This window comes from Chelonia mydas, chromosome 7 (assembly GCF_015237465.2).
Source record: "Chelonia mydas isolate rCheMyd1 chromosome 7, rCheMyd1.pri.v2, whole genome shotgun sequence".
Lineage (NCBI taxonomy): Eukaryota > Metazoa > Chordata > Testudines > Cheloniidae > Chelonia > Chelonia mydas.
The window spans coordinates 51,417,472-51,442,997 of NC_057853.1; the positions used below are offsets into that span (position 1 = coordinate 51,417,472).

The 25,526-nt window shown below is 46.7% G+C and overlaps 1 protein-coding gene across 4 annotated transcripts in view; it reads right to left on the reverse strand.

Annotated features, from left to right (window-relative positions):
• Positions 1–298: 298 nt before the first annotated feature.
• The window catches only part of LOC114019377, a 64,700-nt gene continuing 39,472 nt past the window's right edge, over positions 299–25,526 (reverse strand). For 2 of the 4 annotated variants that reach the window (XM_027821725.3, XM_043551652.1), the window contains exons 5-9: positions 22,412–22,566; positions 21,159–21,185; positions 19,284–19,402; positions 11,954–12,073; positions 299–1,393 (exon numbers count right to left, since the gene is read on the reverse strand). In XM_027821725.3, coding sequence (XP_027677526.2) covers positions 11,977–12,073; positions 19,284–19,402; positions 21,159–21,185; positions 22,412–22,566 — 398 coding nt within the window. In that variant the 3' untranslated portion in view covers positions 299–1,393; positions 11,954–11,976. Of the gene's footprint in view, positions 1,394–7,490; positions 10,338–11,953; positions 12,074–19,283; positions 19,403–21,158; positions 21,186–22,411; positions 22,567–25,526 lie in introns of those variants that run through there. The other 2 variants (XM_027821720.3, XM_027821732.3) reach the window with 1 other exon arrangement.

A 25,526-nucleotide genomic window follows, 5' to 3' on the forward strand; every position in this document is an offset into this window, starting at 1 on the left:
AGTTTGGCTTTCCCTGCTTATATGTCTGCAATTTTCATGTCATACCTACAACATAAACGCTGATTATTATAAGCATAGATATTTTATGTCTGTAATTTTGTGAATGTTAACAGTGTGTAAAGTTCTCTTCTGTGATCAATGCTTAGTGAAATCTTTTGAGGAAAAAATTGCAAAGGTCTGACATATAAGAGGAGCAACACATATCCTGAAGGAATGAATAAAGCAGGCAGACTTAACCTGAGTTGATTTGCTGCCAACTTTTCTTTGGAAGGTAAGCAATTCTTTTTCTCACGTAATAAAGACACAGAACACAATGGAATCTTCAGCATATACATGATGATCCTGATCACCCAACACTGGGATTATTTTAAGTGTTAAATTTACCTTCACTGGGACCAGGATTAGTTTTCTTCACATTTCCAAGAAAACCTCCTTTGCCTACATATGTAGGCACTGTAACAATGTATTTCTCAGTTACATGACAAAAGAGTATGAACTATAAATATTATCAAAAAAGCGTAACATTTATCTTTATTTCTCAAGTACATTATCCACTGTATCCTACAAACAACAACAGTCCTTGAGCAATGACTTCTAGTTTATTTTATTTTTTTTAACATCTACTTAGAGTCATATATTGAACCCTTCCCTTCTCCCTCCCCCTTACCAAAGGCTGGACGACCCATTCTGTATTCAGATATCTTGTAAACATGTATGCCTTATAATGAATCTATGACTTTGAAAATATTTGATAATTGCTTAAGCACAACAGTTGATGTCATCACCACATCTCCATCTTCTCTGATTATCAGAGGGGACACTTTTCCATTCTGCGCTTTTCCATTCTGCCAAAGGAAGAAAGGTTGTCGTTGTGCACACCATGAAACAAGCCCTATAATTCTTTGAACAATACCATGACAGTCCATGGGGTGGACATCAAGGAATAATCAAAAGTCCCACTCCCTGAGCTCCTTTGTGGGTGGGGGGCAAATTCGTCAACTTTCTGGCCAAGCCACTTGACACATCCTATCGTGTTCCAATTTAGGCAGGCTTGGACGCCATTTTGAGGCTAACCCAACGAAAGACCAGTATGTCGCCAACAAAATGGGCAAAGTATGGAAAAATACAGAAAGGCATGGGAAAAAGAAATGGGGGGATTTGGGCTCATCATGCAGACTTTATGCAGCACGCAGGAACCGACAAACCTTAAAGAAATACAACGCCATTTTCTTCTATGCACCTGACAGATGTTGGTTTTACAGTACCGAAACCGTCAATCATGATGCACCAAGTGGAGCTAAAACTGGCCTGCTACATTGCCTGCCACTCAGCGGTTAGTTCCGTGAATCACCTCGGGGAAATTCTTGGATCAGCTTTCAAGAGAGCTGTAAGTCTGCATCACACAAAATACACAGCATTAATAAACAATCTTAGTGCTCCCTGCATGTTCTCTGACCTCATCAAAGACATTTGTGAGTCTCAGTATTCACTGGTTATAGATGAAAGCACAGATGTTGCTGCAGTAAAGCAGCATTGCGCTACTTCAGCTCCTCCTTAAAGAAAATCGAGTCTACATTTTTGGGACTAGTCATTTTGGAAAGTGAAACAGCAGAAGCAATTGCTACAGCACTGATTCAGTTTCTTGACAGTGTTGGTTTGTATTTCAGCAAGTGTATTGAGATTGGGACTGATGGCTGTAACATCATGGTCGGGAAGGAAAATTCCATCTACATACATCTCCTCCAAAGGAATGAGAATCTTAGGCTGATCAAATGTGTATCTCACACAAACCAGGTGTGTGCCAGTAAAGCTGTAGAAACACTGTCATGCAATCTAGAGCTTTTAACCTCCCATTCCTAAAGCTGTTTTTTTCACAGGCCTCTGAGACAGCGTGAATATGCAAAGATAAATCACAGTAACATGCCACTGAAGCTCGTTCAGCTATCAGCCACTAGATGGCTCTCCATTTATGATTGTCATGTGCACATACTAGATCAGTGTTTTTCAACATTCAGGTTACGACTCAATACTCGGTCACTGCATGTAAGGCACTGGGTCGCTCTGGTCAACACCGCTGACTGGGACGTTAAAAGTCCCGTTGTCGGTGCTGCCCAGCTAAGGCAGGCTAGTGCCTACCTGCTCCGACACCGTGCTGCGCCCCGTAAGCGGCCAGCAGCAGGTCCAGCTTCTAGGCAGGGAGGCCACGAGGCTCCACGCACTGCTCCTGCCCTGAGGACCGGCTCTGCACTCTGAAGGTGGTGCCTGCGGGCAAGAGCTGTGCAGAGGTGCTTGCTTGCCTCTGCCTAGGAGCTGGACCTGGTGCTGGCCACTTCTGGGGCACAGCATGGTCTGTGGTGCCAGGACAGGCGGGAAGCCTGCCTCTGCACCCCAGCTGTGCCACTGACCAGGAGCCATGGGAGGTAAGTTGGTACCCCAACCCTGCAACCCAATCCCCTGCCCTAGCCCTGAGCCCCTCCCAAACCCAGAACCCCTTCCTGCACCCCACATCTCTCAGCCCCACCCTCACCCCAGAGCCTGCATCCCCAGCCCAGAGCCCTGACCCCCTCCCACACCCCAACCCTCTGCCCCAGCCCTGAGTCCCCCACCCCCAACCTGAAGTCCTTCCTGCATCCCACACCCCTCATCTCTGGCCCCAGCCCAGAGCCCTGACCCCCTCCTGCACCCCAACCCCTTGCCCCAGCCCAGAGCCCCCTCCTACATCCTGAAACCCTCATTCCTGGCCCCGCTCCACAGCCCTCACCGCCGTACCCCAACCCTCTGCCCCAGCCCTGAGCCCCTCCCACACCTCAAACCCCGCATCCCCAGCTTCGTTGGGTCATGGGCATCAACAATTTTCTTCAGCTGGGTCCCTAGAAAAAAAGGTTGAAAACCACTGTACTAGATCATTGGGACAAGTTAAAGTTGCATTTTCAAGTGAACAAAGATGAACAACAATGCTATGATGCAGAAGTTCTGTATTGTGACCCTGCTTATAAACTGTTAGTTTCTAACACCAGTTCTGCAGAAATTTGCCAGAATCAATAAACTGTTCCAACTTGAATCTGGTGGTAACACCTTCAAAATGCTGGACTGCCTCCAGTCTTTCTTTCGTACTCTTACATCAAGAGTGTCACTTTCAGAAAGGATCCCTTTAGCTGATGGTAAACTCCTTGAAGTCAATTTGTGTGACCCATGGAGCCACTTGCCACTGTGTGCTGTTAATTTTGGCATACTGTTTACTGTTGCTTTAGGAGATGCAAAGCTTGACAATGTTGTTGAAGCTAATCTAAAGAATAGATGCCGAGACTTCCTTCTTGAAGCTGCTAAACAAGTGCAGTCAAGATTTTCAGCAAATATTAATCTGTGGAAATCTAGGTCAGTGTTCAGTCCGTCAGCTATTCTCTCTCAGCTAATGACCATCTCCATGCTGAAAATTTTCAAAGGTGACTTGGGGGCCTTGGATGCACAGTATCAAGCCATCAACTTCCGGTAATGGAAGAGCATGGATGACAAAAATGCAGAGCAGTTCTGGGTGGAAGTACACAAATTTCAAGACAGTAGCGGTGAACGGTTCTTTAAAGAACTAGCCCACTTTCCCTACTCGCCATGCCTCTGAGTAATGCTGATGTGGAACAAGTGTTCTCTCAGATGAACAATGTGAAGTCCAAGCACTGGAAAAGGGTGGATCACCAGACTCTGAGCAGTTTACTGCATGTTTGCTATGGGTTAAGAAGACTGGGAATTTGTTGTAAGGATTTTGTCCTGCACAGAGAGAAGCTTCATTAGGGGAAAAAGAAAAGGAGTACTTGTGGCACCTTAGAGACTAACAAATTTATTTGAGTGTAAGCTTTCGTGAGCTACAGCTCACTTCCATCTGATGAAGTGAGCTGTAGCTCACAAAAGCTTATGCTCAAATAAATTTGTTAGTCTCTAAGGTGCCACTAGTACTCCTTTTCTTTTTGCGAATACAGACTAATACGGCTGCTACTCTGAAACCTTTCAGTAGGGGAATGTACCACACTGAGGCTACCAAGACCATGGAGAATGGGGAGAGCAAGGATGACCTTTTTTGTTCTAGTTCTAGTTTTTGCTGCACACAACATTTAGCTACATATTAAAAATATGAAAATAATACATTTGTGCATACTTACATTATTACTAAAAAAATGGAATTTGTATCAACACCCCCACTCCACTCCCTGTGGAAAGGGCTGGGCTTGTTTTTGGCTTGCTTGAAAGGGGTTGGGCTTGTTCTGGGCTAATTTTGAAAGGCACTGCCATTTTTTATTCTCGTGAGACTTGGCAACATTTCCTTTGAGTGCACCCATTGACATGTTGGCTTCAATGCACAATTCCCCCTTAATGCTGAGAGAAGCTGCCCGTGCCCAGGGGACTTGGGGCCCCCAGGAGGCAGGGTCTGGGGCAGAGGGCTGCAGTGCAACCAGTTGATCGCTGGGACCCAGGAGCAACTGGGATGTGGCTCTGGGAGCAATGGCTGGGGTCACTCAGTCCCAGCAGCAGGAAGTCAGTCTCATTCCCTGCAGTGTCTGTGGGATGCTGTGGGGATGTCATATTTCTTGCAAGATCCCCGAGTCCCGGGGGCTGCTGCTGGGGATCCTGAAGCCCTGGCTGCTGCCGGGAGTGGTGAATCTCGAGCAGTAACATTCCCGCTGCTTCAGTGCAGAGACCCCAGCCTGGCCAAGATGCCCCTTCCTGGGCCCCAGCCCCTGCTCCTTGGAAGGCCACTGCTTGGAAAAAGGGAAGAGAGACCTTTCCATTCCCTCACCCCCGAGCGGTGCCTCCCTGGCTGCAGGGGGAGGGTTTGGCTGGCTTGGCCGGCTGCTCCCAGCTGAGCTGGTGGCAATTCCCTGCCCTGTACCCAGGAAAGCTGCCGCCAGCTCCCATTCTTTGCAGGGCATGTGAAGCCAGCCTGCACGAGCCACCCCACACACTAATCAACCCATGCACCCTCCACCACCAGTACACCATTTCACCTTTCCCCACTCATACACAAATACACCCTTCTCCCCTCCCCAACCTATCCATACATCCATCTTCTCCACACATTGACCCATCCAACCTCTCCACACATTCACATATTTACCCAGCCCCACACATACACCCATAGACCCTCACCCACCTATCCACCTTCCCTCACTCATCCACCCATCCGCCAATCCAACTTCCCCATCCATCCACCCTCCCTGACACATCCATCCATCCATCCACCCATGCATCCTTCCACACCCATCCACTCCTCCACCAATTTACCCTCCCCAAGTCATACTACCATACACCCTCCCTCACCCACCCCCCAATACACCTTCCCCCACCCATACAGCCATGGAGCCTCCTCCGCCCATTACATTCATCCACCATCGCCATACATCCACCCATCCACCTATCCCCCACCATTCACCCTCCTCAATACACATACACCTTGCCCCAACCATCATCACCCACCCTCCCCCACATCCCAATACACATTCCTCACCAATCCTCCCAGCCCCATACACTCTTCCCCATGAATACACCCGCCCACACCCATACACCACCCCATACACCCTCCCTCATTATCCCATCAGTCCCCATCAACCCTCTTCCACTCATCCTCCCATTCCCAATACACCCTTCCCCACCCAGCCACCCTGCTCCTTACACCATCCCTGATGTATGTACCTTCCCCTTCCACCCATCAATCAATCCCCATACACCCTATCAAACCCATCCACTCTTCCACCTAGCCACCTTCTCCCACCATCCATCCATATACCCATCGACCCAAAGATCCTCATCCACCCATGCACCAATATTCTCTCCCACAACCATACACCCTCCCCTTCCCATACACACTCCCTCACCTATCCACATCTCCTCCCACCCACCCATCTACTCATACACCAATAAAGCCATCAAAATATACACCCTCCCCCACCCATCTACCAACCCATCAATCCATGCTCCCTCACCCATTGACCTACCCACCAACTCCCAACGCAACCATCCATCCACCCTTCCCCACCCGTCCACTTAGTCACCTATGCATACTCCGCACCCTTTCACCCAGCCACCCTCACCCAGCCATCCACACATCCACCAGCACCAATATGTACCCACCCATGCATGCTCTGCTACCCATCTACCCACCTTCCCCAGGCGTACACCCATAACCCCTCCCCCACCCATCCACTCATCCGCATCCATCCACCCTCCCCACTGATCCCCCAAACCACCCTTCCCCATCAATCCACCCAACCACTCATCCGCAATCCCCAACCCTTACCCTCATACTCAGATTTTCCATTTGTCATCCTAAACTATCAGTAGTGCTTGGTTGAAGTAAAGAATTTTGAAGAGAGATCACCCCTGAATAGTCAGGAGAGATTCCTAACTGATTTGCAACGTAGGTTCGCTGAGGACTTTTTGGCCATCAATGGTTGCTTGGTTGCAATGAAGAACTTTCATGAACCAATATCCACTGAAATATCAGGAGAGCATCTTAATGCTTTGCAATAAAGATTGAGAGCATTTCAAATGGGTGATCACCAGCGAAAGATTGCTTGGTTGCAATGAAGAACTTTCATTACAGACATCATCTGAATTGTCAGGAGAGATTCCTAATTGCTTTGCAATGAGTTCTCTTAGAACTTTGCTGCCCTGAAGGATCAGCAGGGATTTCTTTTTTGTTTTTAATGAAGAATTTTCACGAATTGATCATGTCTGTATTGTCAGGAGAGATGGCTAAGTAATTTCCAATGATGAACATCTGAGAAATTTGTCCCCCTGACAATCAGGAGTGACTTGTGGCTTGGTTATAATGAAGCATTTTCATGAACTGGTGGTGAAGGGATAAATGGAAATATGGCTGGATGGGTAGATGAGGGTGAATGGGTAAAAGTGGAGAAGGTGTATTGGTGGATGAGGGAAGCGGCCTTCATGTAACCCATGTATCAACATGTATCAACATGGGTTGAAGTGAGCTGTAGCCCACGAAAGCTTATGCTCAAATAAATTTGTTAGTCTCTAAGGTGCCACAAGTCCTCCTTTTCTTATAACTCAGAAAGGGTATTGTGACATCAGTCAACAGAAAATGAGACTATTGCTTCTTGTCTCATCTCTTGCTCTAAAAGGCTGTTCTGTAGCTGAGCAATAGCATCGAAACTTTCAAAAGTAGCTTTTAATTTTGAGTGTCTGCGTTTCTGGGTTCCCCTGTAAGACGTCTTGAGCCTTGTTTTCAGAAATGTGCAGCTGCATCCATCATTCCCATTGGAATTATGGATGTTTCATATTTTTGAAAAGCATGTCCAAGGTGGGTGTCTCAGATGAGGCTCAGAATTAGAAAATGTATCCTTCAGCTTCCCAACCTTTTCACCCTGTTCCTATTTGTCTCTCTTAAAAATGCTATGATCAAATGTATTCCATAATAGTGATGCTTTTATTAAGCTCCTTACGTTTGCATCCTAGGATGGGGAAATACACAGTATGTTGCAGGGAATAAATATATTTATTGCTGAAAATGTAGGAATATATTTCATATAACATCATAACAAAAGAGTGATAATTCATTTTATAAAAACTATACATAAAGTCATTTAAGTGTAAAAATACCAGTTCATGATACTGTTTATCATAACACGTATGGCTCAATTCTGCCTGGAGTCAATGAGATTACAGAGGCTGTAAATTAATGTAGGATTTGGCCCACTGCATTAATGAAGACACAATGATTATTCACAGAATAATCAAGATAAAACCTCCCCAGCTCTGGATAAAGCTGGCAGGACATACACTGACTAACTGAAAACCAGAGTGGCAGCCGAGTTTGTTGCTGAAAGATCTATCAGAGCACCTTTTTTTGGGTGCTTTCATTTCTGGATGCTCAATCTGAGACAGTTTGGGCCCAATTTTCAGAGGTACTGAGCTTCCCATAGCTTCATATGAGTTCCTTTGGAGTTGTAGGTGCTCAGCACCTTTGAAGGTGTCTCAAGATGCTCCTCTCCCCCCACCCACCCAAATTAGAGAACATTCTTGGTATTTTTGGCCTGTATGTCCAAAGAGGTTCTGATAAATAACGGCTGTTTCACCTCAGGTCATTGTCTGTCATGAGAACAAAATCCTTTATAAAATATTCTCAAGTGTTTGTATTAGAAATGGGCCAAAACCAGCCAAAAATGTGGAGGGGTTCTAAAGCTGCCTGGATTTAACATCCTCTTCCTCCCCAAGTCTGGATCCTGCTCTGACTTTTGCAGTTTGGGTCAGCTGTAGCTTGGCTAGCCTACTTTATTTACACTCTTGGCTCTGCACTTGGGCAGCAATGGGCCAAAACCAGCCAAAAATGTGGAGGGGTTCTAAAGCTGCCTGGATTTAACATCCTCTTCCTCCCCAAGTCTGGATCCTGCTCTGACTTTTGCAGTTTGGGTCAGCTGTAGCTTGGCTAGCCTACTTTATTTACACTCTTGGCTCTGCACTTGGGCAGCAATACTGGCAGTATCCTGAGAGATCCTGTCCTCCAGAGAGTTCTAACCCAGTTCTGTAGAACCAATAGGTTCCTGATAGCCCAGATGAGCAGAGGAAATTCACTTAAGGTTTTGGAGAGTTATTCAAACTCTGAATCTTTTGAAGTTTGCCTGTTAGTTTCTGAGAGTGTCCTACGGTTCCGGATATATGTGAAGTTAAGGCTTTAGTCAGCAGTAACTTGAGTCTGTGGACTTTGTTAGCTAAACAGCTCAGCTGTCTCATTCCAATATAGCAGACAGAATTCCCTTCCCCCAATAGGCAAAGGCTAGTTTTCACTCCATGTGGGTGAGTCCTTGGATTCTGAGCTTGTAGCAAAAAAAAAAAAAAAAAAAAAAAAAAAAGAAGTGGGGTTATAGCACATGCACAGAGATGCTGCTGTAGTCATGGCTTCAGTGGGACCTTTTTAACCATGGTCTGTGTCCTCTCAATCTGTTAAAGGTGGGCAATGGATGAGTGGCAACAGTGCAGCCTCCAAACAGCTGGGCATAGCTTTAAAGCTATCTAGTAGATAACAGAGGGCAGGCCTATAGACCTTAGCTGGAAAAAGAACTACCCTGGCTTGTAATAAAGACTTAAAACTTTCCTTTCCATCCCCAATCTCCCTATTATTTTAACTTTCCCAGCAGAGGGAGCCCCAATCCAGCACTTGATCCACAGCCATAGGTTTAAGTTCATCTGGCTTTTTTGCCTCTTAAATCCTATGGCACATGGTGATGGACAGGCAGCCAAACAGCAGACCAGGAGCCTTCACCCAACGTTGCCATAAACTTTAAAAACAGGAGCCTGCGTTTGGCTCCTAATAAAGTGGCCTGGCTTCCAAAGTCCTGAGTGCCCGGTGAAACCAAGGACCTGGGTGGGCAGCTCACTCAGCACTTTTAAAAATCAGGCCCCTTATTAGGTGCTGAACAGCTGAAGGCCCCAGTGTCCTGCAATAATCTCTGCATGGCTATAACCCTCTGTCTGCATGGGGACCCACTGAGGTCAGTGAAGCTACAGATGGGCAAAGGGGGACAACCACACAAGACTGGGACCTAACCATGCACTTACAAATCCAGCTTTAGAAAATCTTGGCTGGTGGCTTTGATTAGCTGGGGGGAGGGATAGCTCAGTGGTTTGAGCATTGGCCTGCTAAACCCAGGGTTGTGAGTTCAATCCTTGAGGGGGCCATTTAGGGATCTGAGCCAAAAATTGGGGATTGGTCCTGCTTTGAGCAGGGAGTTGGACTAGATGACCTCCTGAGGTCCCTTCAAACCCTGATATTCTATGACTTGGCCATTGCATGGGAGCTCAGTAAAACTCCCCAGCCAGGCACTGGTGGGTGGAGACACCTTCAAAATGTGCAGACTTGTTTGTAATACCCACAAGTGGAGATATAAAAAATCCTTTGAGTCTTGCACTGCTGCCTACACCCAGCAGTGTCTACTACATGTAGTCTTCCAGTCTTTGTTTTTCATTAAGGCACTGGTGTTCCTTTAGGGTCTAGCCTATTTCTGCTGAATAAAGCCCGGGAGATCAATAATACTTCACAAGCAGGAGGACTTAAGGTAGCTTGTTTATGAAATTGTATCAAACCTGCTTGGTTATTATTGCTGAGATGGTAACTATATTCCTGGTATACAGCAGTATTTTAAGTTCACTTTTACATTCATGTCAAAAGTAAACTCTAGTACAGGTGAGCACCCCACCCTTCAGCAAATCTTTCTTTTACCTCTCCTCCCTCCCCACTGCCTTGATGTTGATCCTGCTGTAGAGCGTAGTCTGCACAATGTAGCCTCATGGTTTTCAATTTCATGTCCAGGAGCGCCCCAGCTCATTTATCTCTGAAACAAGAACGTAGGCTGTGGAATGTAGCAGCTCATGGGGTAGAACAGAAAGGGAGGCACTCTTCTCCCTTACACAGTCAATTGCTTTTCCATCACAGACCTACCTAGAGGATGGGCTGAATCTGTTTCTATTCAGATTTGATTACGGGGATGCTCTCAAGTGCTGAGGGATGGGGTGGATTCTCCATCATTTGGAATCTTTCAAGCAAGACCGGATGTCACTCTAAAATATATGCTCCAGTTCAATGGCAAGTTAGTGCACTTAATGCAGGGATTGCTGGGTGAGTATCTCAGGCCTGAGTTGTACAGGAGGGCAGACAATATGATCAGAATGTTCATAGAATCATAGAAGATTAGGGTTGGAAGAGACCTCAGGAGGTCATCTAGTCCAACCCCCTGCTCAAAGCAGGACCAACCCCAACTAAATCATCCCAGCCAGGGCTTTGTCAAACCAGGCCTTAAAAACCTCTAAGGATGGAGATTCCACCACCTTCCCAGGTAACCCATTCTAGTGCTTCACCACCCTCCTAGTGAAATACTGTTTCCTAATATCCAGCCTAGACCTCCCCCACTGCAACTTGAGACCATTGCTCCTTGTTCTGTCATCTGCCACCACTGAGAACAGCCAAGCTCCATCTTCTTTGGAACTCCCCTTCAGGTAGTTGAAGGCTGCTCTCAAATTCCCCCTCACTCTTCTCTTCTGCAGACTAAATAAGTAAAGTTCCCTCAGCCTCTCCTCATAAGTCATGTGTCCCAGCACCCTAACCATTTTTGTTGCCCTCTGCTGGACTCTCTCCAATTTGTCCACATTCTTTCTGTAGTGGGGGGCCCAAAATTGGACACAATACTCCAGATGTGGCCTCATCAGTACCAAATAGAGGGGAATAATCACTTCCCTTAGTCTCCTGGCAAAGCTCCTACTAATGCAGCCCAGTATGCTGTTAGCCTTCTTGGCAACAAGGGCACACTGTTGACTCATATCCAGCTTCTCGTCCACTGTAATTCCCAGGTCCTGTTCTTCAGAACTGCCGCTTAGCCAGTTGGTCCCCAGCCTGTAGCAGTGCATGGGATTCTTCTGTCCTAAGTGCAGGACTCTGCACTTGTCCTTGTTGAACCTCATAAGATTTCTTTTAGCCCAGTCCTCCAATTTGTCTAGGTCGCTCTGGACCCTATCCCTATCCTCCAGCAAATCTACCTCTCCTCACAGCTTAGTTTTATCTGTAAACTTGCTGAGGTGCAATCCATCCCATCATCCAGATCATTAATGAAGATGTTGAACAAAACTGTCCCTAGGACCGATCCCTAGGGCACTCCACTTGATACCGGCTGCCAACTAGACATTGAGGCGTTGATCACTACCTGTTGTTTCTTTCTGGCCTTAAAAATCTAGGTAGTTTTACCCCAAATTAGTCTTCATTTTAAAATAAATATACATGGGCCAGATCCTCAGCTCTTGTAAATGACAGTAGTTCTGTGGGCTTAGTTACTGGGGCTACTTACAGCAATCAGACCTTACCCAAGTCTTTGCCCATGGAAACATAGCTTGGTAATGGGATGCAAAATCACTTCCCTGCTGGAGGAAGGAAAAACCTCCTCCCTGATAAGTCTTTTACCTTGGTCCATTGGATTCAGATGCTCAGAAAGACCAGATTTTTTCATTCTTTGTGCTTTGTCCCAGAACAATCATGGAGTTCCTCTCCGTCTTCCTCTGCTCCGAAGTCATAACATCTGGCCTAAACCAATGGGAAAATGCTATCAATGTTTATAGGACTCAGAACACAGGTTGTGTTTTTGCACATATTTCACTGGGCCTGCATGCACACATCTGAGCTGCATCCAGATCTGTTATTTTCTCCAGCTCCAGCCTAAATTTCCAAAACATATGCCGTCAAAATATTTGTGGCAGCATCCAAAAATGGAGGCTATAAAACATTTTTGCTTGGCAGTGAGTCCCAGCATAACAAACAGGCTGGCACACATACCATCTGCAGGAAAATATGCAGTATGTCCCCACATGGGGGGTGGGGAATGACAGACAGAAAATATCAAATCAACCCTATTACTGGGAAGTTTCACCTTTAAAAATCCAGTTCTTTTGGTGGGCAGAAAAATACTGTTTGGATGAGTCTTGGCTTCAGATTTTTTGATGTGTGTACAGCCTGATTGAAGGGCCCATTGAAGTCACCATAAAGATTCCCATTGATTTTGGTGGGCTTTGGATCAGGCACAGTGGGCTGGTGAAAGATCGAAGCTGAGCCAGCTGAAATTTTTTGAACTTTTTTTAAAGCCTTTTTTGGAAATTGAAAATGTTCATGAAATTTTTTGACATAAATATGACTTTTTAACTCAGAATAATTATCAAAGTGGTTATAGACATTTTTTGTTACCCAAAGCCACCATTTTGGTACAATTTTGCTTTAAAATGATGAACAGTTATGTAAAATGAATCAGTTTCAAACTCTTCAAAATGAAAGCAATGGAATCTCTTCCCAAATGTGGGTATTTTTAATGTAGTAACCAATTGCTGTTCTGAGGCATGGAGGATATGCCTGTAGTGCAGTCATGGGGTGTGCTCATGCAGACATCCCTGAGCTACTTTTAATCCTGCTATCTTGGGTCCTAGAGCAGAGAAGCTGTGGCAGCTTAAGCTGTATAAACCCACCCAACCCCCTGAAGTCACACAGCTAACCCATGCTGAAGTGCCTGCAGCTGCAGCTTCGCTGCTCCAGTACTAAAGCTAGCTGAAGTATGTCTGCCTGAGCTCCAGTCGTACTCTGTGACAGCAGCATAGACATACCCTCCCAGAACAGTACCACATGAGCAGCAGCATAGATCCTGCTCTGCGGGCAAAAAGGTTCTGGCTCCAGGGCTCTTTCTATCCTTGGGCTTTGTGTCAACACAGGCCCCAGTTAGAAGAGTTGCTTTTGTGATGTGGTCACCCATTTATTAGGAACTGAACTGATACCAGGCCCCCCAACAAATCCCATTGGCCACAGAACAGCTATCAAGTAGTAGCAACTTTCAGTTGCTATCAACCTGCGCTGAATTCAGACTGACACCCTAGCAATGAAAGAAGGCCTAACAACCCCCTGGACAGCTTACTCCTACCCAACTCCATTAATGCTACCTTTCTATATGTACATAGACAGAAAAATCAATAGTGAGTGGGGTCCCATCCCTCCCCGAAACATCACAGCTCAGATCCAGCTCTAGACAGGATTAGTGAGGAGTGCACCTCTAAAGGCTTGTGGGCTTGCTTCAGAAAAACTTGGATGCCCCTGAAAATAGCTAGGAGGATTCCATTGCTTTCAATTTTCATGGCTGCTTCTGGGCTCTAACCCTGAGAGAAGCTGCTCTTGCTGTATTTGTAGCTCTCCCAGAAGCAGGAAGTATTGGCGATGCTGTGAGAGCCTATTCTGCCACTCTGCCTATCCTCAGTGGGCTAAGAAAGAGCAGGATAGAAAGCAGTCGTGCTATGGAATCATACTTGCCCCTGGAGTGGGGGAAGAGGTTAGGGTGACCAGATGTCCTGATTTTGTCAGAACAATCCAGATATTCGGGGCTTTGTCTTATATAGGTGCCTATTATCTCCCACCCCCTGTCCCCATATTTCACACTTGCTGTCTGGTCACCCTAGAAGAGGTGACTATTCAGATCAGATCATAGACTACTCCTACGGGCTTTATGGTATTATATGGTGCTCAGATACCTTGGTGATGGGTGCAGTAAAAATACCAAGGCAGATTTCCAGTCCAGCTTTCCACGCCTAAGATTGGATTCTCCCCATAATGTTGGAAGAAGCACCAATGTTTAGCTATTTGTCTGGAGCAAATATTTGACTGTGTGAAGTTCACACATTACTTTAGAACATCTTGGACATATGACCAGGGAAGAGTATAAAAATATTGCTTGGGCATGTAGGAAAGATATCAGGAGGGCCAAATCGCACCTGGAGCTGCAGCTAGCAAGAGATGTCAAGAGTAACAAGAAGGGTTTCTTCAGGTATGTTGGCAACAAGAAGAAAGCCAAGGAAAGTGTGGGCCCCTTACTGAATGAGGGAGGCAACCTAGTGACAGACGATGTGGAAAAAGCTAATGTACTCAATGCTTTTTTTGCCTCCGTTTTCACTAACAAGGTCAGCTCCCAGACTGCTGTGCTGGGCATCACAAAATGGGGAAGAGATGGCCAGCCCTCTGTAGAGATAGAGGTGGTTAGGGACTATTTAGAAAAGCTGGACGTGCACAAGTCCATGGGGCCGGACGAATTGCATCCGAGAGTGCTGAAGGAATTGGCGGCTGTGATTGCAGAGCCCTTGGCCATTATCTTTGAAAACTCGTGGCGAACGGGGGAAGTCCCGGATGACTGGAAAAAGGCTAATGTAGTGCCCATCTTTAAAAAAGGGAAGAAGGAGGATCCTGGGAACTACAGGCCAGTCAGCCTCACCTCAGTCCCTGGAAAAATCATGGAGCAGGTCCTCAAAGAATCAATCCTGAAGCACTTAGAGGAGAGGAAAGTGATCAGGAACAGTCAGCATGGATTCACCAAGGGAAGGTCATGCCTGACTAATCTAATCGCCTTTTATGATGAGATTACTGGTTCTGTGGATGAAGGGAAAGCAGTGGATGTATTGTTTCTTGACTTTAGCAAAGCTTTTGACACGGTCTCCCACAGCATTCTTGTCAGCAAGTTAAGGAAGTATGGGCTGGATGAATGCACTATAAGGTGGGTAGAAAGCTGGCTAGATTGTCGGGCTCAACGGGTAGTGATCAATGGCTCCATGTCTAGTTGGCAGCCGGTGTCAAGTGGAGTGCCCCAGGGGTCGGTCCTGGGGCCCGTTTTGTTCAATATCTTCATAAATGATCTGGAGGATGGTGTGGATTGCACTCTCAGCAAATTTGCGGATGATACTAAACTGGGAGGAGTGGTAGATACGCTGGAGGGGAGGGATAGGATACAGAAGGACCTAGACAAATTGGAGGATTGGGCCAAAAGAAATCTAATGAGGTTCAATAAGGATAAGTGCAGGGTCCTGCACTTAGGATGGAAGAATCCAATGCACCGCTACAGACTAGGGACCGAATGGCTAGGCAGCAGTTCTGCGGAAAAGGACCTAGGGGTGACAGTGGACGAGAAGCTGGATATGAGTCAGCAGTGTGCCCTTGTTGCCAAGAAGGCCAATGGCATTTTGGGATGTATAAGTAGGGGCATAGCGAGCAGATCGAGGGACGTGATCGTTCCCCTCTATTCGACATTGGTGAGGCCTCATCTGGAGTACTGTGTCCAGTTTTGGGCCCCACACTACAAGAAGGATGTGGATAAATTGGAAAGAGTCCAGCGAAGGGCAACAAAAATGATTAGGGGTCTAGAGCACATGACTTATGAGGAGAGGCTGAGGGAGCTGGGATTGTTTAGTCTGCAGAAGAGAAGAATGAGGGGGGATTTGATAGCTGCTTTCAACTACCTGAAAGGGGGTTCCAAAGAGGATGGCTCTAGACTGTTCTCAATGGTAGCAGATGACAGAACGAGGAGTAATGGTCTCAAGTTGCAATGGGGGAGGTTTAGATTGGATATTAGGAAAAACTTTTTCACTAAGAGGGTGGTGAAACACTGGAATGCGTTACCTAGGGAGGTGGTAGAATCTCCTTCCTTAGAGGTTTTTAAGGTCAGGCTTGACAAAGCCCTGGCTGGGATGATTTAACTGGGACTTGGTCCTGCTTTGAGCAGGGGGTTGGACTAGATGACCTTCTGGGGTCCCTTCCAACCCTGATATTCTATGATTCTATGATTCTATGATCTTAAATCCAATAAACCAGCCAAAAAGAAAGGGATGAGGAAGGATCTCTCCTCTCAGGGGGCACCTGGGCTTGAATAAGTTGCTCTCCTTGACTGGATGGACCACTAAGTTATCCCTTCATTCCTTTGCTGAGGACCAGACCCAGGTCTGTGCACCACTTGAGTTCCCTAGTGACGGATAGGCTATGTGCACAGGGGGGAATTTTGCCCTTTGTGAGTAAAGAATCAATATGAGAACTGCAAATTCAAAAATTAGTCTGTTTTGGACATTTTGAGGCACACCACATTGCTCGTGGCCATGGGAGCCCATCTCTTGCTATGTAAAGCAAGGTTCCTTTTCTAATAGGAGAATTCTTCTGTGGATGTGAAAACACCTCAGAGCAGATCATACATCATAACCAGAATGGGCCCATGAAAGTGGATTTGCTTTGACCTAGGTGGAAAAACAAAAACAAAGCGACTTTTCCTATTTGCCTGAATAACTCAAGTGTGAGTATGTGTAAAAAGCTACCAGTCTTCACTTCCCTGGGAGCTATCTGTTAGTAGAGGAAATTAAGGTCTAGCTCACTTCAGTTCAATATCACATGGGACCTGACCCTATTTCAGATGCTGGGGAAGTTAGGATAAGTGAAGATTAGATCATCACAGTTTCACATATTTACAGATGGAATAACGGTCTAATGCTCCATTTCCCATAGTTGTGGTCCCAGTGGAGACTGGGTTGGGGCCGAACCCCAGGCATTTGTAAAAGAGCCATTGCCCCCAGATTTTAAAAATATAAAAAGACTTGTGTTGTTCGTAAATGCTGGTCAGGCATAACCCCTGTACTTCCACCAGCAGGGGGTGCTCTACCTTTGCTGCTGAATCTAGCCAAGTCATCTCTTCTTGCTGTGCCATGTCATCACCTCCATCAGTGGCTACAGGGAGTGCATCCCCAAAGAGCACAGGAGAGCTGTGTGAGTACGGTGAGGGGAGGTGGGGGGTGAAGGCCTGAGAGTGGAGGGGGAGCTGGAAATGGGGAGGAAAGGGGTCGACAGTGGGCTTGGAGTGGGGAGAGGGATTTAATGGAAGGAAAGTCAAAAAGGGTTACAAGGTTTGGGAACAGGAGTGGAAAATCAACATATTTCTGGTGCTTCCCTGTTCCATCCAGATGAGACGTACTGTCTGTTCTTGGGGTATCCCAGCATTTCCACTGGGTACCAGCTGGGACCAGTAAGTACAGCAGTGATAAAACAATTGTATAAAGAGCTATGGGACCTAGTCCTCAGCTGGTCCCCTTGCCTTCAATGGAGCTATGCTGATGTACCCCAGCATAATTCTTATTTATGGAGCACTGGTGATATTCTCAGCACTACACAGAGCAGGGCAAAAAGACCAGGTAGGATTTTACAGTCAGAAAGAGACAGATGTAGCCAGAAGTCTTTTGAACCCTAAATGCAGTTTGGGTCCAATTCAAGCTTGGAGCGAAGGTTCAGGATGGGTTGTGTTTTCTCCCTGGCTGATTTGCCCATGCCACATACTGTAGCAAAAGCTCTTTGATCTCTTTCTGCTTTGTATTTGTTTCAGTTTCCCAAACAATAGCAGGAAGCTTGCCTGTTGCGTGGATTTGGTCCCACACCAAGTTTTTTCCAGCTGGGAAAGCCATTCTGTGAACCATTAGAGGATTTTCCAGCTGTAACTACATGGAGCCTAATTCAAATGTATTTGAGCATAAGCTTTCGTGAGCTACAGCTCACTTCATCGGATGCATACTGTGGAAAGTGTAGAAGATCTTTTTATATACACACAAAGCATGAAAAAATACCTCCTCCCACCCCACTCTCCTGCTGGTAATATCTTATCTAAAGCTATTACCAGCAGGAGAGTGGGGTGAGAGGAGGTATTTTTTCATGCTCTGTGTGTATATAAAAAGATCTTCTACACTTTCCACAGTATACATCCGATGAAGTGAGCTGTAGCTCACGAAAGCTTATGCTCAAATAAATTGGTTAGTCTCTAAGGTGCCACAAGTACGCCTTTTCTTTTTGCGAATACAGACTAAGACGGCTGTTACTCTGAAACCTGAAATAATTCAAATGTGTCTTCGTAATGTAGGTGCACCCTACCTCCCGGAACACTGGGACATTCCTGAATTAAACAGCTGTTCTACCGGCTGAAAATTGAAAATAGCCTGCATTCTTTGCAGCAATTGCTGTCAATACTACTGAGTCCCCAGCTGAAAAAACACGGGAGGGTTGCACAGTGCCATGTAATCCTCCCGCTCTTATGAGTAAGATATCCAGGCTTTTCCTGTTACCCAGTTACATACACAAATCAACAGAGATTTGTTGGAACAGATGAGAGAGCTTGGAAAACTAAAGGAATATCCATGCAGGGGATGACTGGCACTGGTGTCATTGTATTTGACTCACCCATATAACATGATGATATGTAGAGATAGACCATGCAATATAAATGTGTTATTAGTGCCCATCCAAGTAACCAGCAAAGGTTATCTAGCAGAGGTGGGATGCTCTGCTTTCTGCTCAATTACCCAACCATAACAATAGAAACCATCCAAGTACACACACAATCAGCAAATGATTTTCTGCATCTCAGTTGAATGGAAATCTTTACACCAATTCTGATTTTTCCACCCTGCATCTCCAAACTAGATTGGGTACAACATGGGGTTACCATTCCCCTTGAAGGGAAACGCATCGGGGGATTGACGGAAGCATATAGCTCAAAAGGATTTGGAATAAAAATTGGTATATGGGCTGGATTTGAATTGGCCATGGCTAGTTACACGCTGTATGTCTCGGGTGAACTGTCCAGAAGTCTGAAGGTTCCTCTGCCATGCTAGGAAAAAGGATCTGTTTTACAGCACTTCAGTGTTATCCAATGGCATTCACCCAGCACAGCAGGAAATCTTTACAGGCCAGGTGGAAACTTAAATCGACTGGACAAGAGAAGACACAAATAGCTTGTACTTTTACCAGAACTAGCAGCAAACTGCAATGGCTAGAGATGAGGAGGGAGTTGTCTGGTTCAGAAAAGTACTCTCCTGCCAGAGCAGTCATAGAGAAATATTAATTAAGCCCCCTCACTGCATCCTCTCAATTACAAACCAAAGACTCCCATGAACATCCCAGTCCTGGCAGGTATTACCTGTAGAGTTGTGGACAGGACCTCTTCAGAGCTGCCGATGACAGCCCCAACTTGCTTTGGTTCCTCAGCCTGGTCTTCTTCATGAGATCCCTCATTCTGCCCCAAGCGTGGCTTTCACCCTGGGCAGTACAAACCAAGCCACAACTTAGGCTGATACCGAGAGAAAATTCCCTGTCCAGTGGGAAGTACTAAAGAGTGCTTCCAGGACGACTGATTTATAGGGGAGATTTCTGCTTAAAATACTAACTTAGCCAGAACATCAGAGTTATTGTCCCTCTTGGTGCCAATACAGGACTGTTCTTTCTTCAAAAAAATTAGTTGTCTAGTTTCAGGTCAAACAAATTGATTATAATAGTCCTTGGGAGATTATTCCACAGACTTTATAGTTAGCAATTTCTCCCCACCCTTGGTATTCAGTCTGCAGTTATGACCATTATGTAGTGTGGCTTGAACATGACATGGAAGTAGAGGTTCCTGTAGCCTCCAATAAATTTCTACTACTGCCATTTTCCCCCAGTTACATTGCTGTGCCCATGATAGAGCTTTCCAAGTTAATGTTTTAGAGAGTGAAAGGTATTTGGTGGTTGGTGGGTCGTGCTGGGGAGCTGCCTTAGGGCACATTTCACCTCATTGTTTAACTCTATGAAGGACAAAATTAGTTCAACTGATTTGGTTCCTTGCCCACTTACACCTACCCAGGGAGGCTTTACAAAAAAATCATCCTAAAAATCACAGCCTGATTCCTGTATCATTTACACTAGTGTTGGTTACACTGGTGTAACTCAACTGGTTTCAGTAGAGCTGCTCTTGGTTTATCCTGATGTAAATGAGATGAGAATCAGGCCCAGATTTTTTTCCTTTCATATCAGCAACCAACACCAATTCAAAACTTCATTTCTAAATGCTAATTACAATCTGTTTTTATTTTTAACACATCAAGGCCTCTTGTTAACAGTTTTCTAATGTTCTGTCTGGGGCTGAACTTCTCCTAAGTTCATATGGGGTACTGCTTTTGTTATTCCAGTTTCAAAAGCCTTGATATCCAACACCACCTTGTTATAAAATTCCCAGAGCCATTGCTGGGAAACCTTTGGAACCGAAGAAAAATGTCTCCCATGTTAATTGAAAGGCTCCTGAAGTGCTTTAATATGCTACGTAATTGAGTGAAGAAAGCACTGAATTGCAGCCACCTCTGGAGTGGAATCAGACAACTATTCACCAGCACATCCCAGTGCTGCACAATAAGTTCAAGAGAGGAGACTTTATCACTGTTAATCTTATTCAGGGCCTACTAAGTTTCATACCATCTGTTGTAGGCTCAGATGAAGACTGAAATATTAATTTCACTGATACCAAATTAACTTTCCTTAAGTGAGGCCAGGATAATAGCTAAAATAGAAAATCACCATATTTATTATTATTTATTTATATTGCAGTAGGGTCTGAAGGCCTCAGCTAGGTTGGGGCCCATTGTGTCAGGCGCTGTGCAAACATAGAGTATATGACAGACTCTGCTCAGAAAAGCTTAAACTGTCTACATTAAAGAAAGTCCCAATACAAATTGTTCAATCTCTTTCCTTGTGAAGGATGCGTTGCACAATTGGGTTATCTGTAGTGAAGATGGAGGACAGCTGAGGCAACTCCAGTGAAGAACACTCAGAAGGGGTAACAATCAGCAGATGGGACTGTGGTACTATTGGCTCTATTACTAGGTTGTAAACTTTTGGGGACAAGATCATCTTTTTTGTTCCGTGTGTGTACGGCACCTAGCACCATGGGCTCCTGGGCCATGACTGAGGCTGGTAGGCACTATGACTGATAACACACATAAATAGTATGTGGAAGGGAAATGCATGTAACGACGTCATTACTTACCGGGATACTCTTACCGAGGTCAGCCCCCTGAAAACAAAGGCAAAAGAAAAATCAGAATTAGCCGGAGTGAGGGCTGATCTTGTGGAAAGGGCACTAATCTGGGCTCAGTTCCCCAGCTCTGCCACACACTCCCTGCTTCACCATGGTCAAGTCAATCCATCTCTCTGTCCTCCATCAGTAAAATGGGGATCATACACCTTCCTTACTCCCACCCTTTGTCTTTCATGTCTATTAGGACTGTAAACTCACGTATACAGCGCCTAGCACATCTTGGTTGGCTCCACCAGGCCCTGCTGACATAACTACACTAATGTAAGTGTATCCTAGCTTGGATTTTTTGCTTTACTTTCACTTAGATTGAGGATGAAGTACTGACTGACTGACAAAGATCAGCATTTACCATCTTCAGTTACATTTAATGCTGCATTTCCTATTCTGATTGCTGGGTATCCCATGGAGACCATAGAAAGGTGAAATGCGATGGTGTGGAAAATGCTGATTGTGTTCTAATGGCATCCACATGTCAATAATAGAAGGATCTCCAAACAGTTCTGTTTCAATAGGCACCTAAATTGTGAGAGCTTGATCCTGCAGCCCACTGAAATCACAAGGGCTATTCGTGTGCTTAATGTTAAGGTTGTGCTTAAATGCTTTGCTGGGTCAGGGCCAGAGCGCACAGTACCTTTCAGGATCAAGCCTTGAATGTGTCTCTGAAGCTCATGCAAACAATCTGAACCACTTAGGTGTGCAACATTGGCTGGAAACTTCCTACAGGCAGACTTTCCTGTAAGATTTCCACTGCTTCCTTTCTCCTGTGAAGCTGTAACACTGCGATTACAGCCTCTCGCCCAGCATCCCAGCACTTCTGATCCCCACTGGAACCTGAAAGTGCAGAGATGCTGTAAACAATGGAAAAGTGCTGGAGAGGAAAAACACCCACCCAGAGTTTCTTTGGCTTCACAAGGGCTTCACGTCAGCATGGGTTGGATTTGCATTTGGGCTGGAGGCTTGTTGTTACACCACCACATTCCAAGCCTCACATCAAGTGTATTGATTTCAGGCCTGGCGCTGAGCACCCGGCCACAGCTCTTATTGACTCCCATTTCTCAGCAGATTTTTCTCGGTCCCTAATTTTGTAGTCTCCAAAACCCCACTTTGATCCCCTTGCATTTGGCTGATGGTTGCTCCCCTTGCTGTCTCAGCACTGTCATCACAGCTTTGTCAGTCTCTCTAAGTGTTAGCTTATCAGTCACCTTTTTCGTCGTTGGGTCCTTTAGCAGGAAAGCTTGGCCATCAGTCAGATTATAGGCATCTCTGAGGTCATTCTCCTCATTGCTCCTTTTACGCCAGGTCTTCCTGAGCCCCAGCACCAGCTGTCTATCTCCTGATTCCAGGTGTGTGTCACTTCCTGCAATTCAATGGTCAGATTTATTCACACAAATGGCCCAGTAGGGTCCCTATGGGCAGTGTTATCAGCAGGCTGTGAACTACAAGCCTTGGAAAGAGAACGCTGGAGAAATTCTTTCCCTCTTTAAGTGCCTGAGTTCCTTGTCTTACAAGAAACAAGAAATGTCCAAGCTTTGCTGCTGCAGCCCCCTATGGAACAAGGTACTGTTCTAAGGTAGAATAGATCTGGATAGCTCCTCCCCACCCTCAGAGGATTTTGGAATTCACTTGGATATAAGGCATGAAATCCTGGCCCTGTTTAAATCAATGACAAAGCTCCCATTGACTTCAGTGGTCAGAAACCACAAGTGTGTGTGTGGGAGGGAGGGAGGGAAATACTGGAGCATTTCAGAACCTTAAAACTGGAGATGGGCCGGACCAAAACCCCAGATAAAACATCCCCTGGATCCACATGTTCTGTCTCGGGCCCATCCTGGCTTCAGAATGTTGGGTTCAAGTTTCGTTCTAGAAATAAGTCAGGGTTTGGGAGATTTCTCAGTTGTTTCCAAACTGATTCAAACCCCTGTGGTGTTAATCTAGACAAGCATCCTTCCAAACCAGGGGAGCAGAGCAGAGCTTGCTTAAAAGGGCTCTCTCCTCTCTGTCTGAATACATCTGAGAAGGCTCATGTCTGTTGTGTGCAGGGGATGACTGGCAGTGGTGTCATAGTCTGAGAGATGGGCCTGAGCCCAAACTTCACAGTGAAACCAAACAGCCTCAGAATTTGGGTTAGTTCAGATCCTCCTATGGATCCAAACTTCCCAGCTGGCTGTGTTCTTCATAACAGGCTGAGCCCAGTCCCTCCAAACCTGTGGGAAAGTTTGCATTGGAATCCAAATTGCACAGGTAGGGCTTAGCTCTGTCTCAGCTAGCATGTGCTCTGTGCCTGTTTGAGATGGTAGGATGCTCATAACTGGGGCATGGGGCTAAGGCTTCCCACATTAGGTCAAATCACATCTTGTTTTGGGTCTTAAGGTGCCAGTGAAGAACTATCCTAACACACGGGCTAAGGAATGTTGAGTTCCTTGAAAGGACAGTTTAGTGAGTGCACTTCCCTTACCTTCTCTCACCATGTCTACAGGTTAGCTAACCCATATTAAAATCCTAGTGTAGACAAGGCAATTGTTTTAAAACATGTTAGCTGGTCAAGGTAACATCCTGGGTTACCCCATAGGATTGACCCCAACCACCTAATATGGTAAAACTACACCGGGCCTTGTGTACACTAGGAGAGTGGTTCCCAAAGTGGGTTCCCCGGCCCCTGGGGATCTGCCAGGGGCTATGGGGTGGGGGGTCTGTCCAGTGATGAGCTGCCAAAATCTTAACAACCGGTTCCCTCCTCACCCTACGAGGGGGTCGTGGCCCGCCCCCGGGGACTCCTGCCCCATCCAACCCCCCGCGTTACTTGATGCCACCCCGCCCCATCCACCCCCCTCCCCTGTCCCCTGACTGCCCCTGGAACCAGGCAGAAGGGTCTCGTGGGGCACTGTAGTGGCCAGAGGGACCTGCTGGGGGGCGAGGTGGGGAGTCCCTGCGGAACTTACCTGAGGCAGCTCCCAGGAAGGATCCAGCAGGTCCTTCAGGCTCCTAGGGGTGGGGTATCGAAGCTGGGGGGGAGCAGGGGGAGCAACCAACTCCATGGGTGCTCCGGGGCTGGAGCGCCCACGGGGAAAATTTGGTGGGTGCAGCGCACCCACCGGCAGCTCCCCGCCTGGCCCCAGCTCACCTCACCTCCGCTCCGCCCCCGCCTCCTCCCCTGAACGCGCTGCCCCGCTCTGCTTCTCTGTCCCCCACCCCCCGGCTTCCCGCGAATCAGCTGTTTGCCGGGAAGCCGGGGAGGGCTGAGAAGCAAGCGGCAGCTTCGCGCTCAGGCCCAGGGAGGCGGAGGTGAGCTGGGGCGGGGAGCGGTTCCCCTGCGCGCTTCCCCCACCCCCCACCCCCCCCCGGGTTACCTGCTGCGGCGTGGGCGGCCCTCCTCGCGCCCCCCCCCCCCCCCCGCCCCAGCTCCCCTCCGCCTCCCTGGGCCTGAGCGCAAAGCCACCGCTTGCTTCTCAGCCCTTCCAGGCTTCCCGCGCGAACAGCTCATTCGCCGGAAGCCAGGGGGGCAGAGAAGCAGAGCGGGGCAGCGCGTTCAGGGGAGGAGGCGGAGCGGAGGTGAGGTGAGCTGGGGCGGGGCAGGGAGCTGCTGGTGGGTGCTCTGCACCCACCAAATTTTCCCCGTGGGTGTTCCACCCCCGGAGTCAGCGCCTAAGGCGCCACTTTTGGCCCGTTGTTAAATTTAGAAGTCCTTTTAGAACCGGTTGTCCCACGAGGGACAACCAGTTCTAAAAGGGCTTCTAAATTTAACAACTGGTTCCAGTGAACTGGTGTGAACCGGCTCCAGCTTACCACTGGGTCTGTCCCTTGAGCCAGGGCCAGAACATGTCAGAACAATGTTCTGGCACTTTTGCCCCATGGAGGCTCCATTTTGTTCTCAAAATGGCATCCTACATGCAGTGTGACTTCACATGTACTAGATGTAAGAGGTCAAGCTGGTAAGGGTATTCCCACATTGGCATGGGCATTCGGGTAGTACCAGAACTTGCCTATTCAAGACTACACGCTCTCTGTGAGGGGTTAGAAGGTGTCAAGACTCACAACACTTCTACAAGATAGGAAAGTAATGCCCCCTTTTAGGAAAAAACAGAAGTACAGATAGTGACTAATAGAATAATAGTAACATGAAACTTGTTGGAGTCTGGGCCAATAAGTTAGATGCCAAAGGGGTCCTTGGCAGTAAAAGGTTTGGGAAGCACTGAACTAGGATTTTAATGTGGGATAACACAGGTAAAAATTACACCATTTTGCCTAGTGAAAATAAAGCCACAGATTCAGGAACCTCTAACTTCTATAAATTTCAGATAATCCCACTTGAGCATGAAG